General features: G+C 53.9%; 1 protein-coding gene across 3 annotated transcripts in view; it reads right to left on the bottom strand.

The window, feature by feature from the left end:
• Positions 1-14,705, bottom strand: part of MAPKAPK3 (MAPK activated protein kinase 3) — a 37,361-nt gene extending 22,656 nt beyond the window's left edge. The window contains exons 1-2 of one of the 3 annotated variants that reach the window (XM_050780953.1): positions 14,605-14,705; positions 13,534-13,762 (exon numbers count right to left, since the gene is read on the bottom strand). In XM_050780953.1, the coding sequence (XP_050636910.1) occupies positions 13,534-13,566 (33 nt within the window). In that variant the 5' untranslated portion in view covers positions 13,567-13,762; positions 14,605-14,705. Of the gene's footprint in view, positions 1-9,767; positions 10,039-10,309; positions 10,473-13,533; positions 13,763-14,604 lie in introns of those variants that run through there. The other 2 variants (XM_050780952.1, XM_050780951.1) reach the window with 2 other exon arrangements.
• Positions 14,706-15,601: the final 896 nt, after the last annotated feature.

Raw genomic sequence — 15,601 nt, 5'->3', positions numbered from 1 at the left:
CTTTGCCAAGCAGAGCACCCAGACCTTCATTTTTTTTTTTTTTTTTTTTTTTTTGAGATGGAGTTTCACTCTTGTCGCCCAGGCTAGAGTGCAATGGCACAATCTCAGCTCACTGCAACCTCCGCCTCCCAGGTTCAGGTGATTCTCCTGCCTCAGCCTCTCAAGTAGCTGGTATTAAAGGCATGTGCCACCTCATCCAGCTAATTTTTCTATTTTTAGTAGAGACAGGGTTTCACCAGGCTGATCTCGAACTCCTGACTTCAGGTGATCCACCCGCCTCAGCCTCCCAAAGTGCTTGGATTACAGGCGTAAGCCAGCGCACCCGGCCCAGGCTCTCATTTTGCAGATGAGCAGACTGTGGCTCCCGATTCCCAGAGGAGCACACACGCAGGGAGGAATGGCTGAGAGCCAGGCCTGGGTTCCAGCACAGGGCCATGTCCATACTACGTGACCCTGGGTGAGTTACTCTGCTTTTCTGAACCTGTCTGCATCCATGGCATGGGGGTGATAATCCATTCTGATTCTGCCATGTTTGCACCTGGCATGTAGGAGACACTCAGCAAGTGGGTACCCTTATTGCCATCCCCCAGCCCCCTGTGCCACTGCCTGCCAGAAAGCATGGAGAGGCCAATTCTTCTGCCACATCCTGAGAAGGGGGCTGTTAATGTTGAGTGAGTATCTTTGGATGAGCTATGGGTCTCTTGTGGAGGCTGAACCCTTAAGAATGGGGCAATGAGTGTAGCAGCTCAAGGTCCTGGTCCCACAGGCCCCTGAATGTAGCCTCTGAGCCTTAGCAGGGCGAGGGCGGTCAGGTGCAGGGTGCCAGCTAGAGATTCTTGAGTGTTCACCCCAGCTAGTGCAGGTGTAGCTCACACTCAGTTATGCCCTCTGTAAAAATGGAAGCAGGTTGTACCTCACACCTTGAGCCCTCCCAGACTCCCACCAGCTCCTCTGGCTGGCTCTAAGGCTCTGACTCAGGTCAGATCTCAGCCCCATCTACACCTGACTGTGGCCAGGGAACCCTTGGAGGTTGTACTGTGCCTAGTCCCACACAATTGTCCCAAGCAGAAGTCTCAGACCATTGGGCTGTAAAAGGAGACCCAACAGTAGAGACTGCAGCTGAAGCTGACTTCACACAAGCCATGGGGGGGTGGCGGGGGACCTCCTCAGGTTACAGCTCAGCCCAAGAACTCCTGACTCCACTGTTCTGACTGCCAAGGCTGCTGACACCTGGTCAAGGCGGGTAGCAGGAAGGGACACTGTGAGTGGCATGGGTACAGCAGTCACTCCTTCCTTCCCCACCCCCACCCTCCCCTGGGGTGGGGGTGGGGGAGTGAGCTGCCTGTTGACCAGGATGAGTTCTCAGCACCTGACCTGGCCCTGCTCTGTCCTCCGCCTGCCCTCAGCCTGCTGGGCTGCAGAAAAGAGGCCATCAGGCCTGAAACACATGAGACAGGCAAACTGGCAAGGCCCGGGAGAGTGGGGACAGAGCAATAGCAGGAGAAACAGGTGGAAAAGGAGAAATGAGAGGGACGAGGAGGCAGAGGACAGAAATATCGCTAGTGCCATGAGAAGGCAGCAAAGACAAAGCCCTATCTAAAGAAAAAGGCAACCCTAATCCCAAACTCGCCTCAAAAACAAAAGCAATCTTTCCGCATCCCTGGCCTGTCTAGTGCTGAAAGGGCCTCCTGAGGCTCCTTGTTCCCCAAACAGGAGCCTCGTGTTCCTGCTCTAAGCAAAACCTCCATGGTTCCCACACAGCAGGATTTTAATCACAATTGCACAGGGCCTAATCCACTTAGTTCCAAAAGGGCAGGAGGGTGGGGAAGAGACCAGGACCCAGAGCTCCCTTCACACCATTCTTTCCTGTCCCTCAAGGGGCTGGCTTCCCCAGATGCAGGGTGAACCCTCATAAAAACCAATAATGTTTCACCAGCAAATGCACCCAGGCCACCCCAAATGAGAGCCCTGCCTTCTGAGAGTGTCTGCTGGCCTATGTTGTCTCATAGCATGAATGCAGGGATAGTAACAGTCACCGAGACTGGATCCTATTCCCCACCACATATTCAAACCCAGGGTTCAACTGCACCACAAAATGACGGTTTTGCAAAAGATTATGAAACCGCGTTTAGTCCAAAGTCACTTGGAGAGAATGTCGCAGAAAACATTTTAAGCTGAGAGCACTGTTCCTCTCTCAACCCCAGGTGGGGCCTTTCATCTGGGACCACATAAGATGTCCAACAGATGGAGGGAGAGCAGTAGAACTAATGTTCTCCAGGGAAAACACCAGCACTCACAGGAGCCATGGTCTCACTGCCCTGAGAGCAGCAGAGCCAGCTCTCCAGGAAGCGCTTGGTGCACACTCTCACAGCACAGGTATGCTTGGAATGTCTCTCACCTAGGGATGTCCTCAGCTCTTGCCTGTGGGCCTTCACTATTAGACATGGCAGCCTGGAGCCAAGGGAGGCTGCGGGCTTACAGAGCCAGATGTTCCAACCGCTGCCTCCACCCAGGGGTCTTCCATGATAATGGCCCCAGTAGAGAAAGATGAGGGATCTAACTCCACTTCCCCAGGTGTGAAGCTCAGAAGAGATATAACAGACCTCTGTTGTAATGAAAACTGAGTCCTTCCCACATAGTCTGAACAACAGCCCAGGTGATCCAGGAGTCCCTGCAGCACCCTCAGCAATGGTGCTCTACCCTTTAAAGCCCTACACAAATGCCTCTTCCTCCACAGATTCCTCTGGTCCTCCCTCAGCTTCCCAGGCTTTGTCAGGACTTTGACACCGGCCTGCTGAGGTCAACCACATCCTGCCAGAACACAGGTCTGCGAGTGGGAAACTGGTACTCCACAGCAGGTACTGAATGTCTAAACCAGGCATGTTGTGACACACACGCACACACACATACACATACACACACACCCGCCCACACGCGCACACACGCACACAGGCACACACATACACCCTGTGCCTTCCTCTGTCATCCACATCCTTCTCAAACCAGAGGTCTGGATTAAACTGGCAACCTCTTCCAGGAAGCCTCTCCTAGCTGGCCCAGCCCAGATACAGTTTCCACTCGCCCACTCACCAGTCTGACTTCCTGCCCGTGGTGCTCTGGGCTCTGCTCAGCTCCACTTGCCTGAGACTCACAAGGCCTGGGAAAAGGAACATGACCTTTCTGAGGTGGCCTCCACAGTCATCATGGTCCTTGTGTGCTGGCCTCATGGGACTGCCACCTGTCCAATCACTGGCATAGAGTTCCATACAGTGAGGAGGACTGGGCAGATGTAGGCAGACACTGGCAGCAACACTCAGGGCCCAGCTAGGGCTGCCAGGGATCCCAGTGGAGCAGAGAGGACAATGCCAGCATCCCTCCAAGGGCCAAGTCTCAGAGACCCTCCCGTGTTCCCACAGACTTGCATGAGGAGTGAGATGACTTAGATGGTAGGACTCTGGCATCAAACTGCCTAGGCTCACAGCTCAGCCCTGCTACCCACTAGTTGTGCACTTTGGGCAAGTTGCTGACCTCTGAACCTCATCCATATAATGGGAGTGATAAGAGTTAGGTAAGATAACTCATGCTGTGCATCGTTGTGCACTGTGGACAGGACCTGCTGGGCAGAATGCTGTGAAAAACTGTTAGCCGTTTATGGGGGTATCAGAATCCACAGCACCAAGGCCTGAATCCTGGAGAGCTGGCATCAGCTCCTAGATGGGATGGGGAAAGATCCTAGAAGCCCCAGCAGAGGTGATCCTCAGAGTAGGCCGGTAGCACAGCTTCGAAAACAGTAAGCAAGGCCAGCCAGGCACGGTATGAACCATCTCAGAACAATCAACCTCTGCCTAAAATTCCACTATTTGTATTTTGTAGGGTTTGATGCCCTCCCCAGGATCTTCATGAAAAAGCAAATTGCCCATCCCTGGCAGTTAACACTCTGGCTCCTCAGATTCTTTCCTTCCAGGTAAGGAGCAGCGTTGGGAGAACGCAGGGGGCAGTGAAACTATTTTAAGGGACTCTGTTGTACAGGGCTGCCAGGCCCTCCATGTGCCTCCTGATTTGTTGACTCTAATGGGTGGCCCTGCAGAGGCTGATCTGACCGGTCTGGAGATGGTAGGTGAGGGGTTGGTGGCTGCCAAATGAAGAAGGGCCTGGCTTGCCTAGCAGCTTCACCTGGCTTCAAATCCAGCTCAACAGCACTAGCCCCAACAGGCCAGCCTCACCCATGGAGCAGTGGGCACCATCCCCCCAGGGAGAGTGAGGCATCCAGGGTACTGGGCTCTGGATCCACTGCTTCCCAGTCTCTGCATCCATCATGTTCTATCTTCCTTTCGGCATTCTGGTTATACCCTCTGTCTACTCAGAGGTGCAGCCTGGACAGCAGGCAGTGGGCAGAAACGGCCTCATGAATGGGCATTTCCTTTCTCCCAGGAATTCCCCATGAGGTCTGTTGAGGCAGTGGAACTGTTAGATTCCAATAACAATGTGAATTCTCAGACTTTAGGAGAGGAGAAATAACATTTCTCTGTGGCTTATCTCTGAGCTGCAATCCAAGAACCCCTCTCCTGTGGAGAAGGTGTAACCTGGAAAAAGTCCAGCTCCTGATGCTCCTTCCAAAGCTCAGAGGGGCCAGAGCCTGGTTATTTTCATAAGCACTCATGAGTCCCTGATACATGCCAGGCCTTGGGCCCAGGTGCTATAAAGGTGCTTTGAGTCAAAGGGGAGTATTATGGCTTTAGGGGTCAAACAAAGAAGGTTCCATTGCCCCAAAGCCAGGAACTCTGGGCAGCTTCCTGGAAGAGGTGGCACTGGGGCTGAATCTTGACAGATGGGAAGAAAGTCTTCAGTGCTGGAGAAGGAAAGATGTCACCTAAGGTAGAAAAGGGAGGTGGGTTGGACTGCAGAGGCTTTGAATGCCACAATTAGAGACTCAGAACATATACAGCCAAGTCCCCAAATCCCTGTGTAATCTCAAATCCCTGTGAGATCTCCTCCTGGTTTCCAGAGCTTAGTTTCCTATCTGTCAGGAGAAATATGCCCTCTTCTGTGTTGTGCTTTGGGGCATCACTGAGATCCCGCATGCAGAGCAGCCTGGCTCACGGAAGCCAACTGGCATCAAGGGGAAGGAAACTATCCCAGAGAAGGCAGCTCCAGCAACCTCCCAGATCCTGGGAACGAGAAGGAAGATGCCTGCTACAGAGACTTGACCCAGAGGACTCTGCAGGGGTCTCCTGGACATGTGGATCCACCACCCCACCACTCTACTCTCCTTAACAAAGAAGGGAAGAGGGCACTGGGAGCCCAGAAGAGCTTCCAACATGTTTTAGGGGTCAGAGGGGAAGAGCTCCCAGCCCCACAGTCCAGAACACAGGGGCAGGAAAGAAGACCCCACCATTATGTCTCCGTAAGGCCTTTTATTGCTTTTCTTTCTTTCAATGTTTGAGACAGGTCTCACTCTGTCACCCGGACTGGAGTACAGTGGCATGACCACAGCTCACTGCAGCCTCAAACCCCTAGGCTCAAGCAATCTTCCCACCTCAGCCTCTTGAGTAGCTGGGACTGCAGGTGTGTGCCACCACACCTGGCTAATTTTTTTTTTTTTTTTCCTGAGACACAGTCTCACTCTGTCACCCAGGCTAGAGTGCAGTGGCATGATCTCGGCTCACGGCAACCTACGCCTCCCGGGTTCAAGCGATTCTCCTGCCTCAGCCTCCCCAGCAGCTGGGATTACAGGCGCTAGTCACTGTGTTCAGCTAATTTTTGTATTTTTAGTAGAGACACGGTTTCGCCAGGTTGGCCAGGCTGGTCTCGAACTCCGGACTTCAAGTGATCCTCCCACCTTGGCCTCCCAAAGTGCTGGGATTACAGGCATAAGCCATCATACCCAGCCCTAATTTTTTAATTTTGTATAGAGATAGGGGTCTTACTATGTTGCCAGGACTGGTCTTAAACTCCTGGACTCAAGTAATTCTCCTGCCTCAGCCTCCCAAAGTGCTGGGATTATAGGCACGAGCCACTGCACCCAGTCTATTGCTTTCATTTAGAGATACTAAGTGCCATGGTCACTTCTGCCTGCCAAGAGGCCAAAAACCACAAGAGGGCTGGGCAGGAAATCAGGAGGGGAGAAAATTATGGCCTCTGCTACACCCCCCACTTCAAGCCATGTGACTCACTTTGGGTCCCAATTTTCACATATACGATAAAGTTTGAGGGACTGGGTCTTGGATGTGGTGGGGTAACTGATTTGTGATAAATCTGCAGGGCTGTGCCCAGTTAAAGGGAAAGCTGAAGGGTACTAATTAACTAGTTAAGCCTGGGAGAGGGCATAAGCAAGAGGTCAGGAGGAACAGACACTGGAGGACTGCCTGGCCCATACACCCTCTCCAAGAAAGGCAGTCCTCCAGTTCCTGCCAAGAGGACAGCAATGAGTGCTCAGAGTAGAATGGAGTAGAATGGCTGCACTGGCAGCAGAAGGTAGCCTTGGGAGGGAGCCACTGAGTATGACTGAGGCCAAGATGAACCTAGCAGGTGGTCAGGGGCTAAGGGAAAGCAGAAGAGGCCCAGCTCCCTGGGAGGGAGGGACCTGTTCCTCTAGGGCCTCCACAGAATAGCAACAGTTACAGGGACAGTGGCCACAGCTCTTCCTGTTTCATGAGTATTTGCTGAGTTTCAGGCTTCCTGTTAAGCACTATCTGCCATCTTGCTGCAACAGAGTCAAGAGAATGAGCATGAGACAAATGGGCAGAGATGGCCTGAACAAGTTCAGGTTATAAAACAAGGACAGGCCAGCCTGGTAACCTGGGGCACATCACCAGGGAGGCAGAAAGACACAGAGCCCATAACTGTTGCCTACGCTGAGCTGGGGCAACTGGGGGGAGAGGGCTAGGCAGATGTAAGGAAAGGACTGTGATCCATCACGAGCTGGCTAAGCTCCCTGGGCCCAGGCCTGCCCATGCACTGAGGTCCCCAGGTCCTGGCCCTCCTGGGCAATGGGCAGAAGCTATAAGTGGGGAAGTGCCACCTTCCTCCTCATGGCCACAGCTACCACTCACAAGACAGGTAAAATGACTGTACCAGAGGTTGTGCTTAGCCCAATATTGGGAGATAGTAAATGCCTACTTAGCTGGGTAGTGACTTCTAGGCTTGGTCACTAGGGATACCAAGAACAGGAAGGTCCTGGAGTGGGAGCCACATCTAATCCATGTCCCCTTTGAGTGCCAATTTAGGGCCAGATCCTGAAGGTCCCACGCTAGTAGCCCCAGCCATGCTCACCCATAAAGGGGTATAGAGGGAAACCCACTCCAGGCCTGACCCAATTCCCAGTCCAGAACAAGGGGAGCACTGATGAGGTGCTATGGAAGTTCCTGCAGTCAGAAGTTACCCCAAGTCACTCATCAGACATAGCATCTATGGGGAAGGGGTTAAGTCCAGCCTTACTTATAACTGGCACTGTGTGGGCCTACAAATTCTCATCTCCCACCCCATCCCTGACTCACCCACAGCATCTGGACACCACAGGGGCTGGTCAGAGCTCAGTCTTGGCCCACAGGGCCAAAGCCTTGGTATTAAGAAGTGGGTCTCTGGCCTCAATCCCTCACCACCCAGACTGCCCTCAATCATAGCACAGGTGGAAGGGCTAAATGGTGCCCAGAGGGGGATGAAAACTCTCATTCCTCATCCCCTTATCCCCATCTGCCCTCAGAATCCCAGTCTGCCCTCAGAAGAGTCACTTTTTCCCTAAAAGACTCAGAGAATCCCATTCCTGAGACTCTGAAAATCTCCCGCACCCCATTCGACTGCTGGGTTAGTGGGCAAAGAAGCTATACCTGGGGCCCAGCCCCACCAGCCCAACCCTGATCCTCTCCTAGAACCATCCGCATGATCCCCTCCAAGGCAGTCTCGGAGACAACCTCCTCTGTTGGCCCTAGTGGTCCTGGGAAAGATACAGAGAGCTGGGCCCAGCTCCCTGCTCAGATGCTTTAAAATCCTGTGCTTTAAATAAGTCCTGTAACCTCTCCAGACCTGTATCAGGTCCTGTACCAAGTGCTTTAAACGTATAATCTCATTTCATCTTCACAACAACTCCTTATCTTTCCCCATGAATAGATGCAGAAACCTGGCTTCAAGAGTCTGGGATATCATACAAGGTCATGAAACTGGCAAACACAGGATACCTATTAGCCATATCTAGAGGACTCTGCACTTGGACTCATAATTAAAAGTTGTGTAAAGGCCAGGTGCAGTGGCTCACGCCTATAATCCCAGCACTTTGGGAGGCCGAGGCAGGCGGATCACGAGGTCAAGAGATCGAGACCATTCTGGCCAATATGGTGAAACCCTGTCTCTATTAAAAATACAAAAAATTAGCTGGGCATGGTGGCACACACCTGCAGTCCCAGCTACTTGGGAGGCTGAGGCAGGAAAATCACTTGAACCTGGGAGGTGGAGGTTGCAGTGAGCCAAGATCGTGCCACTGCACTCTAGCCTGGCAACAGAGCCGGAGACGGAGCTCCAGAGGGAGACGGAGTCTCAAAAAAAACAACAACAAAAAAATCTTTTGTAAAATGAGAAGGGCTGGCCAGGCATGGTGGCTCAGCCTGTAATCCCAGCACTTTGGGAGGCTGAGGCGGGCGGATCACAAGGTCAGGAGATTGAGACCATGGTGAAACCCCATCTCTATTAAAAATACAAAAAATTAGCCGGGCGCTGTGGCGGGTGCCTGTAGTCCCAGCTACTCAGGAGGCTGAGGCAGGAGAATGGCGTGAACCCGGGAGGCGGAGCTTGCAGTGAGCCAAGATTGCACCACTGCACTCCAGCTTGGGCGACAGAGCGAGACTCTGTCTCAAAAAAAAAAAAAAAAAAAAAAAATTGAGAAGGGCCTTTGCTGTACTTCTAGCCTCCAGGAGTCACTATCCCTGCCATGCTCTACCTATCCATTGGCACAAGCTACAGATGAGTAAAGACCCCAGAGATGACAGATTCAAGGAATTCTGGGTATGGGGTGTGGCCCAAGGCCCAGATGTATGCCTTAAGCTAGAACTAGGTACCCAACCCCCGCATCCCCCTGATCCCCACCATGCCACCTATATCAGCATGCCAGGTCTCCAGGGAGCCTATAGTCTGAAGTAGTTAGATGGCTGGCCCGCCCTCTGCCCAGGAACCAGGGGTGGGTTGGACCAGGGCCTGTCCCTTTCAACAGGGGACCAGTGACTCGACAGGAGTCCATCAGCAGCCTCCTGAGGCTCCACAGGTGCAGTGGGCATCAGCCTTGTCTTCTGGCCAGCCCTGGGAGGCTCACACCACTCCAGCCCAGACAGGCAGGGGCCACAGGGAAGCAGCAGCCCCACCCAAGCCTTGGTGAGGGCTCAGCTTCCAGCAAAGGGAAACAGATCCATTCCAGTCAAAGGAGCTTCACATGGAAGGGGCAGCCAAGCTGAACAAGAGACCCCCTTTGGGCCTGAACACATGGGTCCAGCCAGAACCCCAGAGTCAGGAGTCACCCCTTCCCTGCTTCCGGGTACAGCAGCTCTAGCCATACTGACTCCACCCCTTGCTCACTGGGACACCCAAAGCTTAGCTAGACTACACCTCAGTTTCCCCATCTGTAAAGTAGGGAGGACCACGAGCCTGACCTTACAGGAGAGTATGAGGATGAAACATGTTGCTGAGCATAGGAAGCTTAGCAGGGGCGCTAGACATAGCTTCACCCACAGGCTTCCGCTGTGGACCCTCCAGGATAGCCCAGGCCTCAGTGAGGGCTCACTGACCTTCAGGGCACACTTCTGCCCAGTGCGCCGATGGAAGCACTCCAGCACCTTGCCGTTCACACCCAGGCCCAGCACCTGCTTGGACAACTGGTAGTCGTCGGTCACTGCGTACTTCTTGGGCTCCCGCCGCCCCCCCGGAGCACCGCCCAAGCCGGGTCCGCCGGGTGCAACTGACGGGGGCACAGGGCCCCCCTGCTCATCTGCTGTTTCACCATCCATGGCCCCCGCGGGGCGCTCAGAGGCGGCCCCAGCCTGGCGCTTCTAGTGGCACCTGGGGGAAAGGGGAAGAGTGAGTCCAGCCCAGACTTTTCCAACACACCCCAGCTTTGGAGCCTCTGAACTGGGCTGGGCTGCTAGCCTGGGGCAAGCTGGGAGTGAGGGACGAACGGCCAGAGAGTACAGACTTGCCGCAGGGGGCGGTGGTCGCGCGGCCGGGTACAAGCGAGCGCCGCCTGGGCACGTGTTAAGAAGGGAAGGGGCCGGGCGCCTAATGGCCGCGAGGTCCCCGGAGGAGGCCGCAGAGGGGACCCAGGAAGGCGTACCTGGCGAGGGCGTACCTGGCGGCAACGCACCTTGCTGAGGCACCAGCGAAGGGCAGGGGCGGCGGTCGCGGGAGCTGGCGGCCGCAGAGCGCCCAGGGCCGAGAGTCGCGCTGCCGGCGCCCACGTGACCTCCCCCGCCCTCCACCCCCAGCTCCTTGCGCGTCATCCCAACTTGGGGCCCCGCTAGGTCAGCCTTAAAGGGCCAGGCGGGCCTCGACTGGGTCCCGCCCCCGAGCCGGAACAAAATAGGAGGCGTGGCTTCCCGAGGGGGCGGTAACTTCCTCGGTTTCCAGGGATACCCAGAGAGGCTCCTGCACTGGCAGTCCGCTACTGTGCGGGTCCCGGGTTTTATTCGCGACCTAGAACGTGACAGCGCAGGACGTCTTCTTTCTCTTGAAAGCTCTCCTTGAGTCAGGTGTTTGCTCTGCACGCTGCCAAGCGGCCCTCCAGTATGGCTTGCTAGGCTTCCGACTTGCCTAGTGGTGGCCAACCCTCAGAGTACTCAACTTTTTAATTTTTGCCAACATGCCGAGGGAAGTGGCATCTCGTCGTTGTTGAATTCGCCACTCTTTAGCCTCTGGTGGCTCTGGGCGTCTCCAGCACTGGCGACTGCCCCCTTTTGTGCAGCTCCCGCTTGACTCGTTGCTTCCCTTTGGTATATACAGCGTCCTGGGGACCAGAAATCCCGAGTTGCCATTTAGTCAGATCCGCCAACCTTTCACTTTATGGTTTGGGCTTTTGGCGTCGTGTTTACAAAGTCTCTGCCCCCCATCCGAGTGACAGATATTCTCCATTAGCTTTCTAGTTTTGCCTTGCACATTTAAGTCTCTGTTAAGCCCATCTTAGACCACATTATGTATTTTGAGCCAGTTTTCCCAACACCGGCTGTTAAACAGCTCTCATTTCACAGATGAGGAAACTGGGGCCCCTGGGGAGAAAACAACTTGTCTAGAGCCATAGGGAGGGTGGCTGTGGCTGTCTCCTGGGACAGATCTGAGCTACTCGCGCACAGCACATCACTCCCCCAATCCGGAAGCAGAGGGACCTGAGCGAGCTGGTTCACTTGGGACTGGGAAGGTTGCGGCTCAGGGCAGGGGCTCTGCGTGGGCCTCTGCTGTCATCTACAGGCCATCTGCAGGACTGCAGGTACCAGGACCTCGGTCCCACTCAGAGGCATCTCCCAGCCATCCTACTCCTGGCGTCGGAATTTAGGCCTAGTGAGCGCCTTCCCCTCAGCCCCACTGGTTAACACACACACACTCACGGACCCCTGGGCTGCATGTCCAGCCTCATCAGAGAAGTAGCTCTTGGAAAGATGCTCGTCCTCTGAATGAATGAGTGAATGAGTGACTGAAAGGATGCTACAACTTATTCGTGGGTACCCACTGTGTGCAGATGTTGAGTGGAGACGGGTTTGGGGGCTCTGCCCCTATTTCTTTCAGGCGACCTTCAGGCTAGCAGTATTCAGTGAAGCAGGAGGCTCCAGACAATAGCCTCAGCTGGCCATAGTGAACACTTCTTGTAGACCAGATGCTGGGTAGGTGCTCTCCCTGGAACCCCCTGACCTTACAGAGACTGGAGGAGGTCACACTATCCCTTCTGCCCCACGCTACAGACACACAGGACAGAAAAGCCCAGAGAGGTTAGGTGACCTGTCTGAGGTCAGCAGCTGTCATGACAGAGCCCCCATTCCAACTCCAAAGCACAACCTCAGGGCTGGGCTCTTATCCTCAAACCATGGCCTCCTCTCCTAGTCCTTTCTGGCTCCTCGCACAGCCACATGTACAAACATACTCTCACACATGTACACATGCAGTCACACCTTTACACATGTGCATACACATGCATATAATATACATGTGTAAATACACATTCATATAACACACATGTACACAGATACACATGCACATGTGCACACACACACGCATTTATGCCCAGCTGGACCCAGGACTGATGTCCCTGAGCCCAACCTAAGAATCTGATTCAAGATCTCAGAGCCTCTTAGAAAGCCCTATGATCTGGAAGCTTCTACTGCTGGGGGCACTGAAGAAGGCTCTGCTCTGTAAAGGCAACTAGTTTGAGCCTGGTGAACCTGAGGCTGAGCAAGATGTCATTCTGGATGAGTAGAAGGCTAGGCAGCTGAGGGTGGAGGCTGGCTCCTTGCCTCAGCCAAAGGCATCTCACTGAATGTTATGTGAAGATGTCTCGTTTCTTTAAAATGGAGTTAGAGTATAATTGCTCTAAAAATTTTATAATTGTATTTTTAAGCTTGTCTCTTTTTATTAAAATTTTAAATTGCATAAGTAAAACTTGCTCATTGTCATTAATTCAAATTATACAGAAGTATGAAAAGTAAGCAAAGGTGCTGCTTCTCCCCTCCCAGTCCCTATAACCAGTTTCCATAGGCACACGCATTCATAGGCACACGCATTCCCCACATGGGTCCATCAGAGAGATGACTTGCAACTACTCACTTAGCCCAGGAAAGTCAGAATATGTGGTTTTCCCTTAGTGCTCATGTTCCAGCAACCACCTGCCACATCCCCTCCACTATGATGGGAGGATTTGGCATGTGGGATGGCTAGGCCTGGTCAGGAGTGGGTTCATGGTGGCAGACTCTGCCACATAGCCCTTCATATAGCTGTGTGTCCAAGGGGACAGAGACCTTGGAATAGCTTAAAGTGAAGGTGGCTAAATCCTACACACACACACACACACACACACACACACACATTATGTCCTTCCTGAAGAGGGCAGGCTGCACATGATGAAAGGATAGAGGAAAAATGAGGGAGACTTTGGGGAAGGCACTGCTGTGTATTCTTGTGACTCATTTTGTGATTGTTCTGGGTAGGGAGGGGCAGGGGAATCTTGCAGTAAGGTCAATCCCCGGAGTGCAGGGGAGGGTATCCTAGAAGGGAGGAATCCATGGAGATTTGGCTAGTGAGGGCATGAGAGGTGGCACCGCTAGGTGGCAGTGTGGGCCCAGCAATCAGAGCCAGGGCTTCTAGGGAGCAGCCAGGGCAGGAGAATTAACTACTAAGTTGGCCAGAGGGACCCACAATGCCTGAGGCAGGCACTTGGGGCAGAACAGGGGCACATCACTATTCCCAGCATGCAGGTGAGGTGCGCAGTGCTGTCATAGTCACGCATGCACAAAACTAGTTGGAAGGCCAAAACCCTTGGGACCCTTTGGTTTACACATAGACCGCATAATCACTGACCTCTGTAGGAGATGCTTTCAAAGGGACACCCATGGTGCTCTCACATTGACAGGCCTGGGGGCAGAGAAGCTTCACTGAAGACCTTAAAGCTGGATGTCTAGGAGTCGGCAGATCACCAGCACCCACAGAGGAAGTAGGAGGAAGTGTGTAGGCTCCTGACTTCAACCATTACTTGCCAGTTGGGAGATCTAGGGTATATTGTAACCTCTCCATGCCTCAGTTTCCACACCTGTAAAGAGGAGACAATATGTGGTAGTTGTGACAATGACATGAGGCTGCAAATTGTTGAGAGTGCTTGGCACATAGTAAGTGTTCAGTTGAATAGTCATGGTGAGGGGTAAGAAGTATAGTTTTGGTAGAGAGCCTGGGATTTGGCCCCATAAGAGACCCAAGTTCAAAATTGTAACTCTGTTGCCTGGCAGCTGCAAAGTCCTTTTGTCTTCATAGTAATGAGACAGTGGACAGTTCCTACTGCCAAGTCAGTGGTCCACACAGGGGCCCCATACCAGGCTATCCAGGTATCCCACCCCTCAAGGTGGGTTATAAGGTATCCATCCCCTCTACCCCCATTCCAAGAAACTGGCTTCTGACCAACTCAGGAGGGGGCTGGCAGAGTTGCACTGATGAAGCCTGGCTTCCCTTTAGGAAAGCTGCAGAGAAGTTACTGCCCTGAAGTCTGAAACTTAAACCATTTTTCCCCCAGTTTCATAGGGTTTTGCTTTCAGGTCTCTTGCCTTCTGCCATTCTGGGCAGAGCAAGCTGAGCTCTGTCTTCCCTGGACACTATCGTTCAGGCCCTTCGACACAGCCAGGGGTCTGTCATCCCTGCCCAGGATCTCAAAGCTAGCCTCCTTTCTGAGGACCCTGGGTGCACACACTGGGAGGGGGTGAGGGGTAGGGAGTGGACCTGCGACCTCTCCAAATCCCACAGTTCTTCTGGCCCAAGGATTTGGAGGAGAGTCACACAGACCCCACATAGATGCTCCACAGTGAATCCAGTGAACTGAAACAGGTGGAGAGGGTCCTGGTAGGAGTGTGGGCTTCTGATTCAGAGCTGGGATCAAGCTCTTACCCTGCCATTTCCTAGCGTTTGTTCCCTGGGGCTGTCTTCCGTCTGCATAACGGGAGCAACACCAGTTGCAGAGGATCAAATGCAGCAAGTACTCCCTGTAGATAAGAGCGAGTGTTACTACTCTGCCCCACCACCCTGCCCCAACCTCTACTACCCTGCTCCCAGATTATCTCCCAATGTTTTGAGCTGCAGGACTCTCTCTCTCAGCATTTTTTTGGGGGGGGGGGGCACCAACGCAGAGTCCGGGCCATCTGGGGCTGTCTCTGCTTGCTTCCTTCACTCTGTAGTCTCTTCTCCCCTGACTGGCCGGGCCGGCCAGAATTTGAAAAGTTGGGATGTGCTTTCTCCTTCAACTCTCAAAGAAAACGTTCTTGTCTGGATCTTTCTGGCTGTGGTGACCGCCAGCTTGACCCCAGTGGACCCACTCATTTCTGGAACCGTCCTCTGCACCCCACCCTGCCCTAAGTCCCGCTCCAGACCTCACCCCATGCCACCCAATCCGACACCCGACACACAGAGTCCTAGGGTCCAGGAGCGGCCGTCCCAACACCGGGCGTTTGCCCACGCCGACAGACCTCCTTGGAGGAGTCGCTAGCAGGGAGGACGAGGCCGGGACTCCGCCCCCCGCCCTGCCAGGAGTTCCACGGCGAGATAAGAGGGCCGTTCCCCAACGACGCAGAATGCCAGAAGGCAATCTGGGCGCGGGTTGCTGAGCCCGGGCCCCTCCTTAACTTTCCCCACCCGGTCTTTCCCTACTGATCTCTCCGTCCTACCCCGCTGGGTAGCGTCAGCCCTGGGTCCACGCGCTGCTATTGGCCCTCCCCGACCGCTCGGCTCCACCTTCAGCGTCGCGATTGGTCGGCTCGCAGGGCCCCGCCCCGTTTTCCTGGAAAGTTCTTGGAAATCTGTCAAAGTATTTCCTTTCACTGCCCAGGGCCCCAGACCCGGCGACTGCGCCCGCGCACCCCGCCCGGGCCCCACCGCTCAGCCTGCGGTT

This window comes from Macaca thibetana, chromosome 2, assembly GCF_024542745.1.
Source record: "Macaca thibetana thibetana isolate TM-01 chromosome 2, ASM2454274v1, whole genome shotgun sequence".
Lineage (NCBI taxonomy): Eukaryota > Metazoa > Chordata > Mammalia > Primates > Cercopithecidae > Macaca > Macaca thibetana.
This window is presented reverse-complemented; position numbering and strand designations above follow the sequence as displayed.